The sequence below is a fragment of the Sorex fumeus genome, unplaced genomic scaffold (assembly GCF_029834395.1).
Source record: "Sorex fumeus unplaced genomic scaffold, SorFum_2.1 ptg000081l, whole genome shotgun sequence".
Lineage (NCBI taxonomy): Eukaryota > Metazoa > Chordata > Mammalia > Eulipotyphla > Soricidae > Sorex > Sorex fumeus.
The window spans coordinates 2349497-2374917 of NW_026606138.1; the positions used below are offsets into that span (position 1 = coordinate 2349497).

Here is a 25421-nt window from a genome sequence, read left to right on the forward strand (position 1 = left end):
ATACACAAGGGACTGCAGCAGGCTGCAAAGATCCCAGGAAAACACCAATATTACAACAGTATGATTTGTGGTATACTCCATCTCCCCCTGGTGCTTTAGAATGAAATAACATGTTTATATTCTACTAGATGTTTTAAATGTGCATGAGAAAACCAAACAATAAAGTTTATCTATCATTAATAACTACAAAACTTTTTAAGTGCTTTTTTAAGTGAGAGATGAAAATGGGATGCAAATAAAACGAGACTAGATATATTAATCGAAGCATCAAATCATCATTATTCTACAACTAATATTAAAGAATTTTCTTATGCTGTAGCACATCAGTTTGAGATTTCAGCTTTCATTCATACCTCCATTGATATGTGGCTTCTTTTTAAATGAAACTGCATTCACCATGTCCCACTCTGCTTCATAACTGTTCTGATGTTCCGATCCTCGATGAGCTCTTTCTTTGGGGGCCTGGGTCCATTCCACAACTGAACTGGAGTCCTAAAATAATTTGAGCATATAAAATATTTAGGGGCCAAAAGCAGAATTCAATTTCCTTCAATAATTATTATTCCTATGCAAAATAAGTCTGTATACTGTGAAAGACAGCACTAATGGGTAAACTTTTTTTTCTTTCTTTATTAAAAAGATAATAAAACCATGCCTAAACTCCCTTGCATCAAACCATCAAAGAAATATAAGCAGGAGTTAACTCTGGAAAGCTTTTGATTTCCTAATAAAGGCTTCATTCCTTTCCTTCCTTTTGCTGCTCTGAATACAACTGCACCCAGTTTATGACCATAAGAGAAGAAGCACTGCAAATATTTCCAAACTTCCAGACTGCTACGTGCTAGAGAAAAACAGCCAAAGATAGCTAATTATTTACATCACCACTGTTTTCATATTCTTACCACTGTTAACTTTCAATCTACCAATAATGCTTTGGATCCCTGGATTTGACCACCAGTACTACAAAAACCAAGTAAACAAATATTACCAGTAACATGTGCATAAAGTTCAGTAGAACTTTTTTCTCCAGTGCCAGACATCAAAATCAAGGAACATGGAGCAAGAGCTCTGGCACCTTCTTCATCAGTTCTACCACATACTTCATATATATGTGCTCAACCCTGAGCCCCCCAAAATAACAGGATCAGTGAAAATATAATCAAGTTTAAAATCCAGTATTAAAAAGTTTGAATTTAAAAAAAAAAAACCAACTTCCACCATTTTATTTATATAGACAAATATCAACACAAAAGGCAAAATCTGGCATGAGTCAAGTCAAAGAATATGAAATGACAAACAGCAAGATGTTCATCTTCAGAAAGAAACAAAGAAAGTTTAAATGATATTTTTGCCTCTAATAAGAAAAGATAGTTATCAAATAAAAAAGTATGAGAAGACATCATTTCATACTCCTGATGATACTGTTATTTGTACCAACTCCAGAAGGACAACTTAATCTTATTGAAATTCAAGTATATATTCATTTTGTCATCTACTCTACAGAAATACTGGTACATGTCTATAAAGTGGCAAACACAAAATTTTCTTCATTCTTGGGTTTCAACAAGAAAACATTTTTTGATTCATTAAAGCACTTTTTATAATAGTGAAAAAGTAAAAATAGCCTAATATCCACCAATGAAAGAATAAGCAAGTAAACTAAAGGGTAGCCAATGATATTAGGCAGCAAAGCTCTGTATATATTATTATATATAAATATTAATAGGTATATATTTTATATACTCTTTCAGTGCATAACAGTAAGTGAAATTTAAAAGTTGTAAAAAAACATGTGAAATATCACAACTAGTGGGCTGGAGCAATGGTACAGCAGGAAGGGCATTTGTCTTGCACATGGCCGACCTGGGTTCGATCCCTGGCATCCCATATGGTCCCCTGAGCAGCGTCACGAGTGATTCCTGAGTGCAGAGCCAGGAGTAACCCCTGAGCATTGCTGAGTATGACCCAAAGATCAAACAAACAAAAAAAAGAAGTATTACAACAACACGATTATAATCTTGATAAACTGATAGACAAACAGATTTACAATGTTTATAGATGATGACATGGAAAGATATAGACCAAACAAGGTCAGGATCCTCAAAAATGGAGATCGGGATTCTAGTCAACCAGGTATTCAATTTTTGCTATTTGAAGCTTGACAAGGCTGTAGTTGTGTATTCTGTGTGTGTGGGGGGGGGGGGGAGGAGGGAGGACGGGATCGGAGTGGAGGGGAAGGGGCACTGTATTACTATATCACTGGCAGAGCTGGGCGGGGGGCGGGGTGGGGGGAGTAGCTGGGCCATACCAAACAAAGCAGGAGTAAAATGCAACATACTGACCGCTGAATGCCAGTAATCGCATATAAATATGCCCTACCACTTGAACCGCAACTCTAACCAGCGTGATTTTGTTTGTTTGGGCTTTTCCTGGCTATGCTCTGGAGTCACTCCTGACTCTGCACTCAGGAATTTCTCCAGACAGTGTTCGGGGAACCATACGGGATGCAGGGCATCAAACCCAAGTCAGCTGAATGCAAGGCAAATGGCCTACCTGCTGTACTATCACTTCGGACTCACAAGTGTGATTCTTTTTGAAAGAAAAAAATTCAAAACTCGTAGTAAGAAAGACACTGTAAAGGTACCCCAAGAAGGCAAAAAATAACTGAAAGAAGACAAGGAAAGAACAAAGAAAGGACAGTGAGGTAGAGAGATTTCTCTGCTGGAGATGAGGAGTTACTTTTGTGGTGGAAAAAGTGTTCAAAATCAGATCTTGAAAAAGTGTGCAAAACCTGTTCTGGGAAAAATCACTAAGTGGTACACCTTGAAAGGGTGCCTTTGGCAAAAAGAGAGTAGACTAACAGCACTTTTTTTACATGTACCTGACCCTGGCTCGATCCCAAGCTCTGCATGGTTCCTGGACATGGCCAAGAACAACACCATAATACAGCACTGGGAATATTCCCTCAGTATTGCCACGTGGGACCCAAAGCCCCTCCCAAAATAAACAAATAAAAATGGGTGAATTTTTTAGAATAACGATAGCACAGCGGTAGGGCGCTTGCCTTGCGCGCAGCCAGCCCGGCCGACCCGGGTTCAATTCTTCCGCCCCTCCTGGAAAGCCCAGCAAGCTACTGAGATTATCTCGCCCTCAGGACAAAGTCTAGCAAGCTCCCCGTGACATATTCAATATGCCAAACACAGTAACAAGTCTCACAATGAAGACGTTACTGGGCCTGCTCCAGCAAATCTCAATCAAGCTGTTAGCTTTCCCTGGCAAGCCTTCAGTCATACACCATTTTTTCTTACCTTTTTCGCATAGAGAATACTAGAAGAATCAAAGGCATCATCCAAAGGTCTCCAGTCCACAATTACTTCAGCATCCTGGAAAAACAATTATCTTACATTCTTAACCACCTATTTTTTAATTCTGTATGTCCAAAATGAAAATTTTTACCACTTAAATCTTAGCACTTTAAATATTCAGTATCATCTGATAGCAATTGTTACATAGATTTTTTTTAAAATTCTGCTTGATTTTCTATGCAACTTTTTATATTTCTGGAACTTTTACAGAAGTTTTAACATTCCATGTCATTGTACTTGCTCATCTAAATTACTGTATTTGTAAGATCATGTCCATGTTAAATTTACAACCACTGTTTAATTATATAATTCCACTTTACACTTGAAATTCAAACGTACTTGATAATTCCACAAAGATGAGTCACCACAACAAAAGTAAGTTATTATAAAAACCATACCTTTTCAAGTTAGAGAGCTAGTACAGCATGTAAGGCACTTGCCTTGCAAACAGTTGACTCTGATTGTCTCCCGAGCACCACATATGGTCCCCTAAGCACCACCAGGGATCACACCTGAACACAAAGTATAACCCCCACATACCCCCCTTTCTGAAAGAACCATACCTTTTCTAAAACACGCAATATTCCTGCAATCAAGCTGTCTTGGTCTTGAGTCTTTCCACAAGATGAATGAATATAGACGCCTTCCTGCTCATATATAACCTGGAACAGCAAAAATAAGATTAATTGCATCATTTTTATTTGGCACTACAACTTTTTTCAAAAAGAAACCAGTTGAGAGATACTTTTTAGAATGCTTAACAAGCTGTTATTTCATATATGAGTAATATTTTTAAAATGTCATTCAGAATCTGAATATTCGAAGACAAAGTGAAAGGACATTCGCTTTTGTTAACCTAAAGACAACCATAATCATGCTATTCTCCCAAAATAAAGGTGTCAAATTAAATACTGTGTGTATCCATAATAAGTTCAAGACATTTACAAGTCTTTAGAATGATTATTTTGACATATTACACTAATGTGAACATAACATATAAAGAAGTTGCTTAATACATTACATAAAACTTTTCAATATGATATCCTAAACAGTATTCAATAAGACTAGGGATTATATAAAGACATGAAGATAGGAGATACCAGTTACAAATGATATTTAAATATACCATATTAAACCAAGTCAAAAACATTTATTTACTCCCAAACATCTGAATACTATTTTAATGTGATTCTCCATAAAGTCACCTCTGGTTCACGGTATTTCTCAAAATCTTTTAACTTCATAATCCCCTTTTTCTTACTGATGTTGTAGAACTTTAATGTTTCACAGGTTTTGAGAAACTTTGTACTGCTTGGATTTCTTTGTGTTAAGTGATATATCTTGAACCAATCTTTTGAACCAAAATTTTCTATAGACATGTCATAAAGTGAGATTCTATTCCTGGAATTCATTTCAAGTTATTAAAAATACTTCTACAGAGGCTGGAGAGGCAGTGAAACAGGCTGGGCACTTGCCTTGCAAGCAGCCCAGTTGATCCCCAGCATCCCCACATGGTCCCCCCTGCCCTGCCAGAAGTGATCTCTGAGCAGAGAACCACGAGTAAGCCCTGAGCACCACCACATGTGGCTTCTCTTTGCCACAAAATTAAACCTTTTCAGGGTCCAGAGAAAAAGCACAAGGAGCTGGAGCACACAGTTTGCAAGCAGAAAGCCCAGATTTGATCCTGCCACTGGAAGCTTTCCTAAGCACCACTGGGAGCGACCCTGAGCACCGCCAGATGCAGCCCCTGAATACTATAAGAAAGGGGAGGGGGTAGTGGGGAGGGGGAGGAGAAGGAGGACGAGGAGGTTTCTGTGGCTCTCAGTTCATCAAATTGTAAAAAAAGGGAAGTTGAATGAGATAATCACATATAGAGGAAATACAAAATAGAAGTAGAAATACAAAAATATTCTCAAAAAGAAATCCCTTAAAATCTCAAGTTTCACACCCAAGAATGGCCGAGATTAGTACCAGGAATTTTACTCCATGGCTTGGAGGCCAACCACACATGCTAGGGGAAAAGGGAGCTCAGATAGAGAAGGGAACACCAAATAAAGGTGTTGGGAGGATCCTCCCAGGATGGGAGAAGCATGCTGAAAGTAGACTATAGACCAAACATGATTGTCACCCATTGCCTCTTTTGCAAACCACAACACCCAATAAGAGAGAGAGAACAAAAGGGAATGCCCTGCCACAGAGGCAAGGTGGGATGTCGGGGATTGGGGGGTGGGAGGGATACTGGGATCCGTGGTGGTGGGAAAGGGGCGCTGGTGGAGGGATGGGTATTTGATCATTGTATAACTGAAACCCAAGCAAAAAAAGTGTGTAAGTCTGTAACTGTACCTCATGATGTCTCACTATTAAAAATTTTTAAAAAAAGGGACACACACACACAAAAATATCTCAAGTTTCAGGGACAGAAGAAAAATATATCCAGAAATTACACATTATCATATTTTCACCTAAGAATCAGCTAGTAAAAAAAAAAACTTCAGAGTTCCCAAAGTATCAAAAGACAAGTTAATGTTAACTTCATTAATTCAATCTAAGGTTATGTGATATACAGAGGTTCTCAAAATTACCTGACACTCCCTTTTCAGAAGCAAAATCACTCAGTGCTTTTTAATTTTAATCAGTAAATTTCCCTAGAAATTTACCTTCTTTAAGAAAACAAATAGAAAGTACCCTCCAACGACAGGCACCTGAGGCGACTGCAGAGATGCTAGGGGGCCCAGGGGTCTCTCCAGCACCTCTGAGGGTGGTGCAGACAGCATCATCTACTTTGGGAAACACTGGGTCAGAATTTAAAGTGAAATAAACCCTATAAAAATAAAAATATGAAAAGTAATAGGACCCAGTAGTTCTAGTATAGCTAGGATTGGCCCCGGGTTTCTATTCACTGCTGGGGATTCTATTACCAGAAAAAAAGGAAGGAAAAACAGTACATTAAGTACCTCTTTCCCACTTATACTGATCCAGAGTTTTGCTTTTTTTTTGGGGGGGGGGGGAAGCATTGGTTTGGTTTTGGCCACACCCAGTGATGCTCAAGGGCTGACTCCAGGCTCTACACTCGGGGATCACTCCTGGCAGTAACTGGGGACAAGTCGTGGAGGAGATTAAACCTGGCTTGGCCATGTGCAAAGCAAATGACCTACCCTGTACTGTTGCTACAGCTCTGAAAGTTTCACATACTTCTTTTCATTTTATAGGAAAGGAGTTTCCTCCAAAGGCCGAGAGAGTCTGGGGAAAATTGTCTGCCCTAGAGGCAGAGGAAGGGTTGAAAACAGGGGACATTCATTGGCGGTGAAGAATGTGAACTGGTGGAGGGATGGGTGTTCAATCATTGTTATGACTGAAACTCAAACATGAAAGCTGATGTAACAGTATCTCACGGTAGGTAGGTAGGTAGGTAGGTAGGTAGGTAGGTAGGTAGGTAGGTAGGTAGGAAGGAAGGAAGGAAGGAAGGAAGGAAGGAAGGAAGGAAGGAAGGAAGGAAGTTTCCTAAGCTATTTCACTGGGGAAATAATTAGGAAATACTAAATTAATAGGTACTGTATGAAAAGTGAAACCCGTACTCACCCTAATTCTGGGGTGCACTCAAGAGAGGGAAGGCCAAGTCCCCACCCTGGCAAAGCCCCGGCAGCCACACTGCACGCCCATAACTGCTGCTATGCTAACAGCCCAACTGCACTGCCTCATGATTAATCTCTGCAGAGACACCAAACTGTCGAAAATTCCAGTACAGTGATCTTCAGGCTCAGAAGTTTTCTCAGAGCGCGGGGTGGACAGCCTCCCCTGGGCACCACCTGAAGCAGTAATATTTTCTACAATTAAGTAATCTAAGAAACTGCTTTTCTCTAAGGAAAAGCAATGTGTAATTTTTTCCCCCTTAATTTAATCACTGCAGTTTACAAAGTTGTTTATGGATATACTTGTCATAGGCCTTTAGTATGCCAACACCAATCCCACCAGCAGTGTGACTTCTCCACCCCAGTTCCTATTTTCCCAACCACCTCCACACCTGCTAAGCATACAAAATAATTTATTTTACAATGCTTGTTACAATTAAATGGGTAATGGAATTAAAAGAAATACTTCACAAGAAAATCTGTGAAAATCGTCACAACGCACCATGGGAGTCAATAAACCTGTGAGGATTTACTCAGATGTTTGTTGCTAGTTTAGTATTTTGTGATATAGGTAAAGGTAAAGGTAAAGGCCCTCCTGTTGATCGTCGATTTGCTCGAGCGGGCCCAGTAACGTCTCCATTGGAGACTTTGTTGTTACTGTGTCTGGCATATCGAATACTCTCGGTAGCTTGCCGGGCTCTCCGAGAGGGGCGGAGGAATCGAACTCGGGTCGGCCATGTTGGCCGCGTGTAAGGCGAACGCCCTACCCGCTGTGCTATCGCTCCAGCCCTTTGTGATAGAGTTACTGCTTATTTGGCCTAGTTGGCTTCTATGTTACTTTCTGGTTCAGTGCTCAGGAAATCATGAAGTGTGGGTATAAAGCACAGGCCTCAATAAATAGCAATACTCCTACATACATACATAAATAAATAAATAAATAAATAAGTAAAATTTAAAAAATAAAGCAAAGGCCTCCCATGCAATTAGCCCTTTAAATTATTTGCTGTGCCCTAAAAAACAGATAAAAATGCTAATATGCTTAATTTATCAGTACAGAAGCAAAAGACAACAAAATAAAATTTCCCACTAAACTCCACAAGGCATTCCACTAAACTGCCAAGAAATATTCCACATGATACAAACAACACCAGACAAAGTTTTACTTGTCCAAAGACTACATAATGAAAAAGCAATTAAAACCTAATATACAGACACTGACAATTGTTCCAATATTCTATGCAGTCATAGTCTAACCTGGAATAGTGATATGAACATAAGTAGGTCCCCTCTGTACTACAGGAAAGAAAGAAATCAACAATTCTTCTTTTTTCTACCTAAGATTTGAAGGAATACAGCTCAGGTCATAAAGCAGATCTGACTTCTGTGACTACATGCCCTGCCATCCAAGCAACAGCCTGGAGTGGCCCTGATTTAAAAAAAAAAAAAAATGAAGGAAAATGAAGATTTTATGGCATAATGTAGTAGCACTGTAGCATTGTCCTCCTGCTGTTCATTGATTTGCTCAAGCGGGCCCAGTAACGCCTCCATTGTGAGACTTGTTACTGTGTTTGGCATATCAAATACGTCACGGGGAGCTTGCTAGGCTTTGCCATGCGGGCAAGATACTCTAAGTAGCTTGCCGGGCTCTCTGAGAGGGGCGGAGGAATTGAACCTGGGCCGACCAGGTCGGCCACATGCAAGGCAAATGCCTTACCCACTGTGCTATCGCTCAATAAATATAAATCAAAGACAAAAATCGTATTTCAAAGATGCTCACAGGGATATCCTTGGGCAGTGAAAACTGAAAGAAGAAAAATGGGACAAAAGCCAACATTACTAGAATTGCGCTCCATAGTTGGCTACCTCTTCACACAGAACCCAGGATGAGTTATCTGACCAGGATCCTAAAATAGCATAACAACAGACAGACAGCACACACTTTCCTTGGCTGCAACCTTAGGAATAAAGAGGTACTGAATCTAAAATTAAAATAACCTAATCAATCTGCTAGCTTATACTATCAGATATTACTGAAAACCTATGTAGGAACCTACACATCTAACAACATACTGACTTGTAATATTTTACAAAGAAAAAAATTCCATGTTATATATGTGTGGGAATATATATATAATATATACAGATACATATTATGCAAGCATTCCCTGCCAAAAGAATTTACTGAACCATACTGATAAGAACATTATAGTACCAGTATCAGAAGAAACACAGAAGTTGGCAAAATAATGATTTGGATGGTCTTATATTTTAGTTTATAAAACATGATTCCCATATGGCCGGGTACTTGGAGAAATACTATAAGGGTTAAAAATACCTGCCTTGCATGCAACCAATCTCAGTTCAATCCCCTTCACTTCATATGTACACTACCAGGAATAGATCCTGAGCACTGCCAGGTGTAGATTCTCTCTCTCTCTCTCTCTCTCTCTCTCTCTCTCACTCACTCGCACGCACGCGCGCGCGCACGCACACACACACACACACACACACACACACACACAACTTTCTTTGGTGCCAGAGAGAAAATACAACAGGTTAAGAAGGCTCTTGCCTTGCACGAAATTAACCCTGATTTGATTGCTAGCACCACACATGATCCCCTGAACATTTCTTGGAGTGATGTCTGAGCACAGAGTCCAGAAAAATCCCTGAGCACTGCAGGATATGGCCCAGACCTAATTCCCCCCCATCTACTTAAAAAAAGAAATTACAAAGAGCCAATATTTTGAAACAAAGTAGCATACTGTTTAAGAAAAACTGAAATTTGAAGAGAATGAACAAACTATTCAAGGAAAAGATATGAAATACCACTAATGGACAAAAAGTTAGGTCAGACAGCACGCTGCCACAAAGAAAGGCCGCAGGGGGGCCTCCACAGCTACCGAGAATGCTCCCGGTTCCGAAGGGAGCCGAGATCACCGGGAAGTCCCAGATGGGGTAGGTGCCGCATCCTGCCTCCTCCAGAGGGAACCCCGGTGACCATGAGCCTCTACAAGCATAGCTCGCTCATGCAGGAACCAGGACTCTCACTGCAAACCGCGCGGCCACGCAACATCTTCTTATATATAAAGTGGTCAATGGAAAGTAAATTCTCCAACGTTTCTCCCTGAAAATCAGGCTTAACTCTTTTACAAACCACAACACCGAATAGGAAAGAGAGAACAAAAGGGAATGCCCTGCCACAGAGGCAGGGTGGGATGGGGATGGAATGGGGGCTGGGAGGGTTACTGGGATCCGTGGTGGTGGGAAATGGTTACTGGTGGAGGGATGGGTATTCAAAATAAATAAATAAATTTAATTTTTAAAAAAATGGTTAGGTCAGAGAAACAGCTCAAAAGACTGAGCAAATGATTTGCATACAGCACCACATGGCCAGAGCACCACCAGGACTAACCTTCAAACACCAAGTAGGGGGTAGCCCCCCATCACCCTTGGTGTAGTATCAAAATGAAATCAATCAAAAAATAGTTTTCTTATAAGTAGCATGATTCGGTCTTTTCTAACACACTTTCAAGTCTACCATGTTGTTGCTGATTCGGGGTTTTTCCTTGTCTATTATTAAGAGAGAATTGTCTGATGGTGTATAATCTTCAGAAGAATATCTTCCTCAATTTTCTTAGTTTATACTTCACGTATTTTGAAACTTTATTATCAGGAACAGCATTTAGGATTTGGTAGCATCATTCTGATGCACTGAAATGTCATTATGAAGCCTACCTGTTAATATTTCTTTGGCTCTAAAATTACTTTTATCTGATATTAATATAGCCATTTTACCTTTACCTTGCTTAGTGTTCGCACGGTGTATTTTTCATCTGTTTGTTTATAACCTCTGGGTATCTTTATACTTAAAATACTTTTCTTGGGGGTATGGTGCCGCCAGCAGGTCAATTTGTACCTGAAGGCAAGTGCATCAGCAGCCTGATGGCGCCTTCAGACTTCCAGATACCCCAAAATTGCTGCTGTGCCTTTGGCCAGACCCCAAAAACTTGGCACAAAGTTTACCAAGAAAGTAAACAGCCAAAAGTTAGGTATGTGGGAAACAAACCCACAAACCACCTCCGGCTCAGCTATATAATTGGAGGCATGGCCTCTATGGTTTCTGATTGAACTGCTTAACAGCCATGATCCCAGAGACTCAGAAACAAATCTCCCAACCCAGCGGCTTTTGGCAGAAATGCATCCAATCCCTGCAGTAGGTTACCGGTGCTGGGCGAACCCAGGTGGGAATAGGTTTTGTGCCTTGGCCTGTTCCCCCTGGCGGTCCAATGGCCACCATCCTCCAGAGGCCATTGGACAGTCAGGCTTTGGCCCTCAGTGACGAGACACGCAGGGGCTCATGGGATGGGGGTGGAGTTGGTCCTGTCATCCCCACCCCAATGAGACCCCAAGTCATCGCCCACAAACGGCCTCTCTGGCTCCTGATCAAGCTGCTTAATGGCCATGATCCCAGAGACTCAGAAACAAATCTTGAAACCAAGCGGCTTTTGGAAGAAATGCATCTGGACCACACAGTAGATTATTGTTGCCGGGCCATCCCAGGGGGGAAAGGGTGTTGTCCCTCCACCTGCTTCCCCCTGGCAGCTCAGTGGCCATCATCCTCCAGAGGCCATTGGACAGTCAGGTTTGGGCCCGCAGTGACGAGACACTTTGGGCCCCACGGGATGGGGGTGGAGCTGGTCCTGTCCTCCCCACCCCAATGAGACCCCAAGTCATCGCCCACGAACGGCCTTTCTGGTTCCTGATCAAGCTGCCTAATGGCCAGGATCCCAGAGACTCAGGAGCAAATCTCGGAACCCAGCAGGTTTGGGCAGAAATCCCTCCAGATTTAAGTGTTAAAATTTCAGAATTTCAAAATCACGCGGCCACTACGGCAGCCACAAGAAATCATATGTTATTCATAACCAGCAATAGAAAACAAATTGTCTACTGTTGCCTTTTCAGCAGATCTGAGTGTTGGGGTAAAATCTCAAATAATAATGGTGGGTCTGGTGTCAAAATATTGAATATAATCAAAGTAGAGAGAGAGTAATGTGGAAATCATCTGCCCCACAGGTAGGGGGAGGGTGTGGGATGGGGATATACTGGGGTTGTTGGGGGTGGAGAATGGGCACTGGTGAAGGTACGGGTGTTTCACTGTATGACCGAGACTTAGACCCAAAAGCTTTGTAACTGCTCTCACGGTGATTCAATGAATAAAATTATTAAAAAATGAAAAAAAAAGTAAGGTGGAGTTCATGCACAATTCAATCAGCTAATCAGTGGCTGACTAAAAAGCAGTACTCCTACATTAAAAAAAAAATACTTTTCTTGGAACTAGAAAGAGCTCAGCAGACTGGGGAGCATGTTTTGTATGCAGGAGTCCTGGGTTCAATCCCTGGTGGCACATGGTTCCTGAGCAGCAAGCCATGATAAACTACTGGGTGTGGGTGGAAAGGAGAGACAAAGAAGGAAAGCAGGGAAGGAAGGAAAGATCATGAAACAAAAGCTAATCACTGAGAATAAAACTAGCTAGACTGATGGGGGGGGATATTAATCACCAATAAGTGATCAATAATAATAAGAAAACTGAATTTTGTCGTTTGAAATCTTCCTACCGAAATTTTTCAGATCCATATGGTTTGACTGGGGAATCTTTCCAAAGTTTAGGAAACAATCCCAGGAGCTGGAGAGAGTATAGCGAGCACTTGACTTGCATACAGCTGATCAGTGTTCACTCCCCAGCACCACGTATGGTCCAACACAGCTTGGAATGGCCCTAAAACCAAATTAAATAAATAATGCCAATCCTACACAAACTTCTTTTGTTTTCAAACAGAAAACTGAAGACGAAGAACACTTCTCAACTCACTCTCTAAGGTCAAGAAAGATCATCCTGCTCCCTAAATAGTCAAAATCTCTCCAGTCCCTTACAGTGAAATTTTCATAAAGAAAACTCATTCCTTTGAAAAGATGCAGAAAAATCATTTAACAAAAAAATCAACACCCATTAATAATAAAAACTAACACCTTATTAGGAATAGGAAGAAACTTCTTCAGTCTGATGAAAAAGATCTATGAAATACCACAACTAACATAATATCATATACTTATGTTTTATACAGACTACAGAAAATATGGACACCCTTAGCACTTCTATTTAACAGTGCACTAAAGGTTTCAAATACTGCAATGAAGGAAAAAAAAGGCATTCAAACTAAAGAAAAATCACTTATTTGCGATGACATAATCCTCTAGAAAACCCAATGTAATCTATGTAAAACCTACTAAAACAAAGGAAACTTATCACAATTCATCTAGCAAAGATTCAGGCCTTGTAATAACATACAAAAATCATCTCTACACTGGTGACGGGACGGGTGTTGGAACATTGCTTGACTGAAATCCAATCATGTACAACTTTGTAATTGTGTCTCTCACAAAGATTCAATAAAAATAAATTTTAAAATCAATTACATTTTATATATTATCAATGAACAATCAGGAAATTTGATTTTAACACAGAATTTATTGTACTGTAACAAAATCAAACACTGAAAGATACAAGACTTTTAAATGGAAAGTTATAAGCATTTCTGAAGTGACAGATAAAAATTAAGAAATGCACTATGTTCCTGGTTGAGATGAATCATTTATTTAGATGTGTATTTTTCCCAAATTGATTTTACATTGATTGCAATATAAACTAAAATGCCAGTGGTTCCTTTGGAGAGATTAACAAACTGATTTACAAAGAAATAACAACAACCCAGAATTAACCACACCAATTTCAAAAGAGAGTAACAGGCAGCGTGTTTTGCACTGCATCACCAGCACTATGTGGTCCCTAAAGCACAGAGCCCGGAGGCAGCTTCTGAGCACTGCAGTTTTACCCTGCCCCACCAAAACGGCTACAAACCTAAAGTAGCCAAGAAAGTTAGGACACAGTGGTCCGGAGCACACATGTAGTGAGACCCAACATGAACTCTGCCACCACATGCCTCCTGCCACCACCACCACCAAGAACTGCAAGGTATGAACCTGGAAGCCCCTGAGCACTCCGGGAGGCCCCTGTCCAGAAAAGGAAGAGTTCGAAAACATTCATATAGATGGCAAATTTACTTTTGTAAAACTGACAATAAACGGGGCTCGAGCAATAGCACAGTGAGTAGGGCATTTGCCTAGCATGTGGCCAACCTGGGTTCAATTCCCAGCATCTCATATGGTCCCTCAAGCACCGCCAGAAGTGATTCCTGAGTGCAGAGCCAGAAGTAGTCCCTGAGCATCACTGGGTGTGACCCAAAAAGGGAAAAAAAAAAAGACATTAAAGAAAACAGACCCAAAAGTGCTTATACGTGATGTATTGGTTTTTCTTTCCCCCCGCCCCCCAGTTTGGGGGTGAGATCAGGTGATGCGATGAGGGTGCGGCTGGTTCCCACAGAGCTGTAGGAAGATGAGGTTCCTGGGATCAAGGCTGCTGGGGCTGCTGAGAGAGACTCAAGCAATCTCTGCATGCACGCTACAACTTATCTTCCTGCCTGTAAATTTTTTTTAAGGCACAAAAGCAATTCCTCAAAGAAATATACTATTTTTCTCTTAAAAATAAACTAGTAAGTAAATGAAAAGTCAAGCTGCAAACTGCAAACATATGTTTTCAAATTACAAGTGCTGTGTATGTTGTTGGGCTGGAGCGATAGCACAGTGGTAGAGCATTTGCATAGCAAGCCGCTGACCCAGCCCAGCCGGGTTCGATTCCTCCGCCCCTCTCGGAGAGCATGGCAAGCTACCAAGAGTATTTCTCCCGCAGGGCAAATCCTGCCAAGCTACCTGTGACGTATTCCATTTGCCAAACACAGTAACAACAAGTCTCACAATGGAAATGTTACTGGCCTGCTTGAGCAAATTGATGAACGGGAGGACGGTGCAGTGTATGTTGTTTGGTTGATTGGTTTTGGGGGCCACACATGGCAATGCTCAGGAATTAATCCTAACTCTGCACTCAGAAATCACTTCTGGCATGGTATGGTAGGCCAGGGATGAAATGTATGGCATGCCAGGGATGAAACACAGGTCTGTCGTGTCCAAAGCAATCGCCCTACCTGTTGTACTATCACTCCAGCCCCACACATCACAAATTTAATAAAGGACTGGGGGGTAGGGGACTCCCAAAAGACAGAATAATGGGAAATAAAAGAGTTGAAATAAAACAGGTTTGGAAACGGGAAACGAGAGAAAGGTGCATGTCTCTTGTGTTTGTGATCTGGGCTTGATGCAGGGGTTCGATTCATAGCAGGACAAAAATGAACGGCTAAAGGTATGAACAGAAGAAGCTTCACCAAAGAAGATACAGTGATAATAAGTAATTACATGAAAAGATGCTCAACATAGTCATTAGGGAAATGAAAATTAAAATCATAATGAAATGCTACACATTTATTAGAACTGCTATAATTAGGCAAGGGAAATTTTATGTTCAATCCCTGGCATCACACGGTCCCTAGTTAGAGCCTGAAGTAGTACACAAGCTAAGTGTGATGGAAAAATAAAAAGACTTGACACACATTTTGTTGCTGAAGCTATGGAACAAATGAACCTTTTGTACACCACCACTATGAATATAAAATAGTACATATATACTGGAAAACAGTATGGCAGATTTTGAAAATGCTAAACATGCTACTAACATATGATCCAGACAAGCTACACCTAAGTATCCAAGAAAACAGCATATACTCAACCCAAGACGTTATAAACAAGTCCACAAAGGCTTGTTTTGCAATATCCAAAACAACCTCCATTCCCAAACAAAAGGATACTACTTAGCAATATGATCTTATGCTATATCACATATTCCTCAATGCAAAGAAATTTCCTATCAAAGGCTGCTCAGAACCCACCCATTCTTCAAAAGTCTTGTAGGTTCTATGTGCATATTCTGTTCTCTTTACCTGGAATACTTTTTATTCTTTTTCATTCTTTCCCTACAAGTAACTTTTTTGTTTTGTTTTGGGGCTACTCCCGGCTATTCTCAGGAGCTGCTCCCAACAGTGCTAAGGGGCTCTCCGAGGCGCCAGGGACTGAGCCCCAGGGTCCCCTGCATGCAAAGCATGTGCACAGGCCAACTGAGCTATCTCTCTTGTCCCTGCAAGTAACTAATATTCTTCCTAAATGGCACAAGGCACAAGTGCCCAAACACTTCCAACTCTCCAAGCCACCTGATGCATGTTTTGTTTGGGTGTTTTTGTTTTTGTTTTTTGTGGAGGGGCTCAACAATGCTCACTGACATTGCTCATACCTGGCAGAGCTCAAGAATGAAGTAAGGGTCAGCGGCATGTATAACAAATGCCTGTATCTTTCTAGGCCCTTGAAGTTTTTATGTTCTGTTTCGTTTTGTTTTGCTTTTGGACCACATGCAGCAGAGCTCCGGGCTCACTCCTGGATCTGCACTCAGGGATCACTCCTAGTGAACATGTGAGGTACCAGGGCTCAAACCTAGGTCGGCCATGTGCAAGCACCCGACCTGTTGTACTATCTCTCTGGACCCCAACCACCCTCAAAGCTTTTTTTATTCACACACTCAATAAATTTAGTGAGCACAACTAAGTGCTGAAAATAAAAGCATTATAGGAAAATGCAAACCAAGGGCCACAGAGATAGTATAAACTGCTCACCTCACATGAGTTCAACCCTGGTTCATTTTCCAGTGCTGCATAAGGTCCCCCAAGTACCACAGGGAGTGACCCCTAAGCAAAGAACCGGGGGAAAACCCTGAGCAAAGACCCTGAGCACTGTCGGTATGCCCAAGAAAAACAGTTAATTTTTTTCACTAAATTTATTCATTTATGGAGCCAGAGAAGGTTCAATGGGATGAGCACATGCTTTGCATGCAGGAGGCCCAGGCCCTACCCCTGGCATTGCACGGTCCAGCACAGACCCAGAACCAATCTCTGGGTACCACCAGATGTGCCCTCCCCCACCCCCACAGGAAAAAAAATTATACATGTGTATGTGTGTGTGTGTGTGTGAGTGTAGTGTGTAGAGAGAGACTAAATTACCTATGTAATGTAAACCAGTAAACAATGACCATGGCACAGTGTAATGGCAATATGCACAAGATCCTGAATGTCATTTTCAGATTTTACTTAAATGAATTTCTTTTGGACATCTATGGTGTGCCAGACACTGATCCAGTTGCCAGGCATAAATAAGAATGAGTAGTTCACAGCATTTATAATTGGAGATTCAGAGAAGAAAACAGACCATTGCAACATATGATTAAAGTATCGTACGTATGGACCAGGGAGATGAAGCAAAGGGCTGGGGGTTATGTTTTGCATACTAGAGTCTGAGGCAGAGACCCAGCACAGCATGATCCCATGAGCACTGAGCTAGGAACAGCTCCACAGCATCATTGGGAGTGACCCCCAAAACAAAAATAGTAAAGCAATAATAATATCTCAATTTTAAGTCTAAAAAGTTTAGACATGGGCTGGAGCAATAGACATCGAGAGTAGGGAACCCACTTTGCAAGCAGACAACCCAGGTTTGATTTCTGGCATCCCTTATGGTCCCCCAAGTACTGCCAGGAATAATTCCTCAGTGCAGAGTCAGAGTAACTCCTGAACATCACTGGCTGTGACCCAAAATATTTGTTTAAATTTTGTAATAAAAAATTTAGAGACAAATGTAAAAATCAGATCTGATCATCATATCATCATCCAGGGCTTCATAAGCCTGCTCAAGAATTTGAAATTTCAAGGTGCTGAGAATACAGTGCTGAGGTAGAACTCATGCTTTCCAATCCTCATGTCTGGCACTGGGACAAGAACAACAATGATAACTAAGAAGTTAATATGAAAACAACTCTTTGATACTCAAGAACTATTAGAAAGCTCTAGGAAGGAAATAACCTGGATCCAAACTGTCTCTTATAAAGCTAACACACGGGTTTAGCAATGAACAAAGCCAAGAATGAACTGCAAAACTCCAGACAGGTAGAGAAATTCGTGGTAGCCTTAACTAAGACAGTGGCATGGGGATGAAGAAAGAAAGAAAGCTGAGATAAATACTTCAGGAGGTTGAAATGACAGGAACTTCATGGCTGGGGAGATGCTGGAGGGAAAGAACAGGGACGTCAAGGACAGAAAGAATGAGGAGGGTCACTCACTGAAGTAGGAGATGCAGAAAGAAGAAAGTAAATAGTGACTTTTATTTGGGGGCGTGTTGACCAGTAATGACTGAAACCAAAGAAATGTAAAATATGTGGTTTTGAGAGTATTACAACACAGAAATGAGAGTGAATATAGAGATACTGAGATAAAAGAGGACACAAATCTACAGAAAAGGCAGACAAAGGAACTATTATTGCTTCTGTCAGTGTGCCAGACAAAGTCAGACAACAGTAAAGGAATAATTCAGCAGTTTGGAGAAGCACAGGATGGATTACATAAATTCTCTTATGCCAGTGATCGCAAGTACACTGTAGTACCACAAAGTAAATCCGTAAAAATATAGCCAAGAATTCCTTTCTCTGGGGCAAAAGTAATAGCAGGTGCCTTGCATGTGGCAGACCTGGGTTCAATCCCTGGCACCTCAGAGCCCACCAGGAATGACCCTGAGCACCACCAGATGTGGCCCAGATGTGGCCCAAACATAAAGGGGGTAAAAATAAATTCCTCCCACTAAAAAGTAAAAATAAAAATAGGTTTGGTTCTAATTTTTCATCTTGCCCAAGCATCTGAGGTCATAAAAGCAAAAGCCTAACATTTAAATTCTTTTATGAATTGTACTTTAATTCTATAACTGAAATACCTTGTTAAAGTTACAAATTACTGTACTGTGTCAAGAACAGTCTGCGCTCAACCATTCTTGAATCCAAAAAACTCAGCACATAGGAAGTACCAAATGTTTAACTAAAGAACACCAGAAAAAATAGTACTATTACGCTAGGAAGTTACTATCATGTCACAAGATCTGGTTTATGAAGAAAAAAAAATTCTGTAGGAATAAGATCAAAACAGACTAAGAAAAAAGTTTATTTCCCAATAAACTATTTTTATTTATAAAAAATAAGATTTTCCAATAGAACCAAATTTTAAAACAATCACAGTGAACACGCAAACTACAGCAAAATGCAGATGTACTAAAACAGAATTTTACACAGAAACAGCAGTCGTGTAAATGAGCCCATCTATTTCACTCCAGCCATACAACTATTCCTCCCCCTTATTTTCTATCACTTCCTACTCCTTCCTCTTCACTGAGTACCACGTGCCAGCAACAATGCTAAATGCAAGTGGGACATTTCAGACACTGTCCTCAAAACCATTAGCTATATCTACAGAACTTCAGAATACAACTATTCACTAAAAACAGCACCCACTTAAAGATTAGAAAATTCAAGCCACAATTCTTAGATAATGTAGAAGAGTTACTGAGAGCGGACCATGGTTTTCTCCACGGGTAACACCTGTTAGCTGGGGTGTTTGAACATTCCTAGCTGCAGTGCAACCAATAATCTCTTGTAGTAGCTGCACAGCTGCCAGAATCAAAGAGCAGAGCGAGCAGCCACACCAAATTCAAAATGCAGGCTGAAGTCTGCAAAGCATTGGGCTAGAGACAGTGCAGTGGCTATGGCACTCGCCTTGCATACAGTCAACCTGGGTTCAACCCCAGCACCCCACATGGTCCCCCAAGTCTGCCAGAAGTGATCCTTGAGTGCAGAGTCAGGAGTAAACCTTGAACACCACAGATCAAGGCACCCAAATAAAAGATTTGCAAGGTAGATACTCAGTCCTATGCTTGTCTATTTGTGCCACACCTAGTGCTCGGGGAAAGCACCCCAAGTAGTGGCTCAAGGAATATGTGAAGCCGGGAATGGAGTTCACTCCTCTGCATGAAAAGAGTGAGTCCATTGAGCCATCTTTTCAGTCCAGTCCCAGGTTCTGAAACTTTTTTGTTTGGGGGCCAGGGATGCTCAGGGATCACTCCTGGAAATGTTCAGGAGACCATATGAAGTATCAGGGATAAAACCCAGGTAAACCACATGCAAGACAAGCACCTTACCCTCTGCACTATCTCTCCGGCCCCTTCTGAAACTTTTTAAGGTATAAAATCCCACATGGAGTTGCAGAACTAAAAAAATAAAACTGCTTTATTATTAGCAACTTTTAGACAGGAGAGATAATATAGGGATTAAGGTGCATGCCTTGTACCTAGATAACCCTTATAGATCCCCAACATCACATAAATCACATAGTACTCCCAAGAATCCTGGTGCAGCCCTGGCGATCTCCAAGCACTGTTGGAGTGGTCCAGTAACTGCAAGGTCTAAGCAACATCACAACCTCAGGCCTTAGCATTGAACCACTGGCATGGTTGTCTGAAAATCGCTGGGAGTGGTCCAAGGCCTCCTGAGCACCACTTGGGAATCCCCCTGCAAAAGGGAGTGTTTGATTTGTATACATATTTTATATACTTACATACCAAAGGTCTCATATGAATTTCTAAGGTGAAAAGGGTCACATGTAGTACAAGTTTTAAAAGCCCTGCTCTAACAGGCGGAAGCCGTAAGGTGTGGCCCCAAAACAAAAACAACAACACAAAAAGAGTCGGGAATGGAGCAATAGTCCCACAGGCAGGGTGTTGGCCCTGCAAGAGTCCAACCCAGGTTTCATTCTCCACACCATACATGGTCCTGCGAGCTGGTCAGGAGTGTTGCCTGAGTCAGAGCTAGGAGGAAGCCCCGAGCACCACTGGGTGTGTCCCCCCAAAAGAAATAAAACAAAAAAGCCTCCTCTAAGCTTCTCCCTAGCCCACTCCACACCTCCTCAAATTCATACACTGCTTCTGAGTGTAACAGATTAACTTCCTCCCTCTATTACTTCCTACAAAGTGCTTATATTTAAGGAAAAGGGAAAGTACATGACATTCCTGTGAGTGTGAGAAACTGAGGGGCCCCAGGGGAGAGCACCCCAGTTATTTGGTTTTCCAATCATTACAATCGTTCTTTCCCCAGTGCCAGAGAACAGAGCCAGCATCTTGCCCACACAAGGCAAGTGCTATACCACTGAGCTACAGTCTGTGCTCCTTGGCTGTTTTTTCAAAGAAAGAAATAATCAAGTTTGTGCATCAAAAAAAAAAAAAATAAGCCCAGAGATAATATAGAAGAAGTTCTGGCAATGAGAGTGAAACAAGTCAAAAATGTGGCAGGAGCTGTGGAGACAGCTCAGAAGCTTGAACACAAGTCTGGAATGCAGAGGTCAGAGTAGAGTCCAAGCACTACACGGGGTCCTGAGCACTGAGGCTGTCTCTCTGGGAGTGTCCAGCACCGCTGGATTCGAGCAATGCTGAGCAAGCCACATATTGCCGGGAGTGACCCCAGCGCTCCCCAAGCACCATTTGGAAGACCCAAAAGCAAACAGAAAATTCTGGGTCAGGGAGGTAACTAGAAGGGCAGGAGCACATGCTTTGCGTGCCAAAGCCCTGTGTTCAATTCCTAACACCATCTGGTTTCATGAGCACTGAGCCAACATGGAGCGGGAAGGAGCCCTGCACCCATACACTGCCAAGTGTGAACCAAACACAAGCAAGCAAACAAAAAATTAATCAAGAACTCATAACAGGACACACACTGAAGGCCTGAAAGAACTGCACACTTAGAATAAAGAGAATGTAACAATAACAAAGTCAAGAAACCTCTTCAAAGTAAAATTGGAAGATACTGATTTTTGCTACAAAAATGGGTGGCTCCCGCTCAATCATACCAGGTAGGAACTGTCTCTGATCTGAGAATTATGTGGCCTTCTCCGAATGGGGGTAGTCAGATACCCCTCTCTGTGAGAAGGCCCAGCAGCCCCCATCCACATCTGATATCCTCTGGCATACACAGTCCAGCTCCACAACCAAACCTTATGAAGCTGCCAAGACATCAAATTGTCCCAGCTCCTGGAGCGCACAACCGCACATCTGCAAATTTCACAGCAGCAGCAGCCCAGACAGTAAATTTGATGGGATCATTGAGTAAAAGACCACCAAGTTCAATAAGCAAAAGAGCAACAACAAAGACTCAACTAGTACCAAGCAGCCCAGTAAATCTTCAGACAATGACCTCAGTAACACCACTGTGAGAGGTGACAATGATCACAAATTAACTTTCATTGATTTTTTTAATATAATTTCATTTGTCATTTTGTTGTAACAAGCAATATGAAGTAAATGTGTCTGCTAAAGGGGCAGGCTTGGGGAGTGGGTTGGGGTTAAAAAATGGGGACGTTGGCGGAGGGAAGGTCACACCAGTGGTGGGATTAACGTTGGAACACTGAATACCTGAGACAACTGTATTATGAACAACTTTGTAAATCACAGTGTTTAAACTTTTAAAAAAGACACATCCAGACTCCGCACCAGGCTGTCTCATATGGGGCCCATATCCCCAACAGCTAAAAACCTCCAGAACTCAATCACTGCCATGCTCATGGCCAATTGCAACCGGCTCAGACTAGCCTCATCCATGAGTGAATCTGCTGAAAAACTCAGGTACACGGGTTTTGTGACCACTGTCTTCAGGCTGGTAGGGTCAGGAATGGGAAACACCCCCCCTCCACCTCCCTGCTCTTGAGGGAGCCTGGCAGTCACGCCCACGAACTGCCTCTGGCATCATATAAACTCATTAACAGTCATGATCCAGAGACTCACAAATAAATCTCGGAAGAGAGCAACAAGCTGCAGGGATGTCTCCGGAGTCACCCAAGCTCACCATCCAGTTAAAAAAATTAACTCCATCTGTATCACTCTATTTAAAAATTTTAAATTCCTGAAGTGCACAGCCACACATCTCATACTCTACGCCCCTGATGTACCAACAGTAGCACAACACACTTGATGGGGTGTAAAGCAGAAGGCAACCAATCTCGATTTAAGATTATATATATATGTGTGTGTGTGTATATATATACATACATATACACACGGCTCAACCTGTAACATGATAGCAATCCCTTAATGGCTCTAGGGTGAGATACAACAATCTTCACAAACTTTCCGGAAACCTTAGTGGATCATTTTTAGCGGATAATTCATACATAACAAGCAATACAGAATAAATTACTTAGGTCCTGCTTTGGGGCTGGGGGGGGGGAATATAGAATATAGTGGTGGGAAGATGTAATGGTGGTGGGCTTAGTGTTGGAATATTGAATGTAATATATTATTGTGAACTTTATAAAAATTAAATTTTTAAAATTTTAAAAATAAATTAAAAGAACTGGATGGCTCCAAGTTTGTATTACATACAACTATATGAATGACGACGCCATGAGTCAAAATGTAAACTTGCTAATAAAAGACTAAGTGAAATATTTTGGAAAAGGGAAGCTCTAGGCATGGAGAAATAATTTAGATGAGCTAAAATAATTTAGATGAGCTGTGAACAAATGAAGTGATCGAGATTTATCTGCAGAGTAACAAACTGGCCAAGTAAATTCAAGTCTCCTTCATTTATCTGAAGGGTTCTTTCAAAATCAGTTGAAACCTTAAAGAGGGATGTGTACTGAAATAGGAACTTTCCTTCTTAGAAAGTGCATCATTGAACTCATTTCCATCAGTCCAGATGTGAAATCAAACAGAAAAACATATATATAATACAACACACACATACACACACACACATATGTATACACACATATATACAGAGTGAAACATAAGATCATCCACCCTGAAAACAAAAACTGAAGCCAGCAAATATTCTGAAAATAATGAACAGCCTACCATTTAAAATAGCGAACAAGGAGAAGCACATGAAACAGTTTCCTAACGCTTTTATGAGTTCCTGCAATCCTGACAACTGCAATGTAAGAAATAATGACTGACATCCTCTCCATTCCGGAGATAAAGAATGTGAAGGGCAGCGAAGCCATGCTTGCTCAACTCCCAAGGTCACCCGACGGAGTCACACGAAAACCAGGACCACATTTGTCATTCTGCCAGCGTCCCTGGCCTGATGGTGTCAAAAGTCCCCAAGAGTTCTCTGGACAGCCGGGCTGTGGCTAACCAGTGGGGCACTGGCCTCCCGCGCGTGAGGCCCTGGGTTCGACCCCTGCCCCCAAAAGGAGAATAAAAGAACCATTCAACGGGGACTGGGGAGGCAGCAGAGAGGGAGAAATAAAGGGCAACTCAAGCAAGACAGGCCGCTCCCTGCGACGACGAGGAACTGCTTCCCAGTGCGGGATGGGCTCTGAGTCATTCATTACCAGCCCGGCAGTAAAGCACAGGCTCCAGCCCTGGGAAGGGGGCCGGTCCGCAGAGTCCCGCACGCGGAGGCGAGCGAAGCCCTCGGAGATGAGGCCCCGAGCCCTGCTCCCGCCAAACCAGGCCGGGGCTCCGGCACCCGCGCGGGAGAAGGAGCACGCGCCGCGAGCATCCCCGGGGGCCCGCCGGGGGGCAAGCCGCTCCCAACGACCACCACCTTCCTCGCCGCCGTGGGACGCTGGAGCTCCAGCCTCCCGAATGGAAGCGTGCCCTGCCCTGCGCTGCGCTGCCCTGCGCTGCCCTGCCCTGCCCGCCCACTGGGCAGCCCGGACAAAATGCAAGCCAGTCTGCTCTTTGCTCGTAAATGCAGCACGACGCTCCTCCCGAGCGGGACAAAAGGACCTTTCCCCCCACCACCATCACCCCGGAGCCAAGCAGGAAGCGGCAGGGGTTCTGTTCAAGTCTCAAGAGAGGAAGATTCGGGGGGTGGGAGGGGGGGGAAGACGAGGGGATAAAAGAGTAGCTAGAAAGTACTAGAAGGTAAAGGGTGGGAGCGTGAGAGAGCCAGAAGGAAGCAACTAAGGCAACCAGCTGCCCCTCAGCAAAGGGGGAATGCGAATAAAGAGCCTTTGGGGCCCGGGGCGCGGCCCCGCCCGAACGCCCCGGGGGCAGAGCGGGGTCTCGCCAAAGCCCGGGCGCAGCCGGCATTCTCGAGGAAACAGCTGACACCCCCGAGCCCTCGTCTCCCGCCTCCGCCACGAGCCGCTCCGGCCACCGACACACCTTCGCGCCCTTTCCCGGCCCTCTTCCGAGCAGCGAGAGCAGCCCCGTCCAGGAAACAAAGCCGGGACTGAGCCCGGGTGCCGTTACTTACCTTCCCGCTCACAACACCCGCCGCCGCCATGTTTCCAGCGCGTGCCTGTGATGACGTAGCACAGCCTCACGTGTCTCTCGGACCCACAACAACATCCGGCCAGACCCAGGCTATATCCGGGCGGGGGGGACGCGGCGGGGCGGGGTCCGGACCAGGAGGAGGCGGGACCTGGGCGGGGCTGGGGCGGGGCGAGTCGGCTGACGCATGCGTGGTGAGTAGCGCTCGGCGGCTCTTCGGGTGGAGCCTTTGGCGCGTACTGCGCATGTGCCGAATTCCCGTTTCTGCCTGCAACGTGGATGTCGTCGT

The 25421-nt window shown here is 42.8% G+C and overlaps 1 protein-coding gene across 1 annotated transcript in view; it reads right to left on the reverse strand.

Moving 5' to 3' along the window:
* The window catches only part of TBC1D15 (TBC1 domain family member 15), a 67436-nt gene extending 42221 nt beyond the window's left edge, over positions 1–25215 (reverse strand). The window contains exons 1-4 of the mRNA XM_056130648.1: positions 25116–25215; positions 3929–4027; positions 3309–3383; positions 354–492 (exon numbers count right to left, since the gene is read on the reverse strand). Of these exons, the coding sequence (XP_055986623.1) occupies positions 354–492; positions 3309–3383; positions 3929–4027; positions 25116–25145 (343 nt within the window). The 5' untranslated portion in view covers positions 25146–25215. The remainder of the gene's footprint in view (positions 1–353; positions 493–3308; positions 3384–3928; positions 4028–25115) is intronic.
* Between the last annotated feature and the right edge of the window lie 206 nt (positions 25216–25421).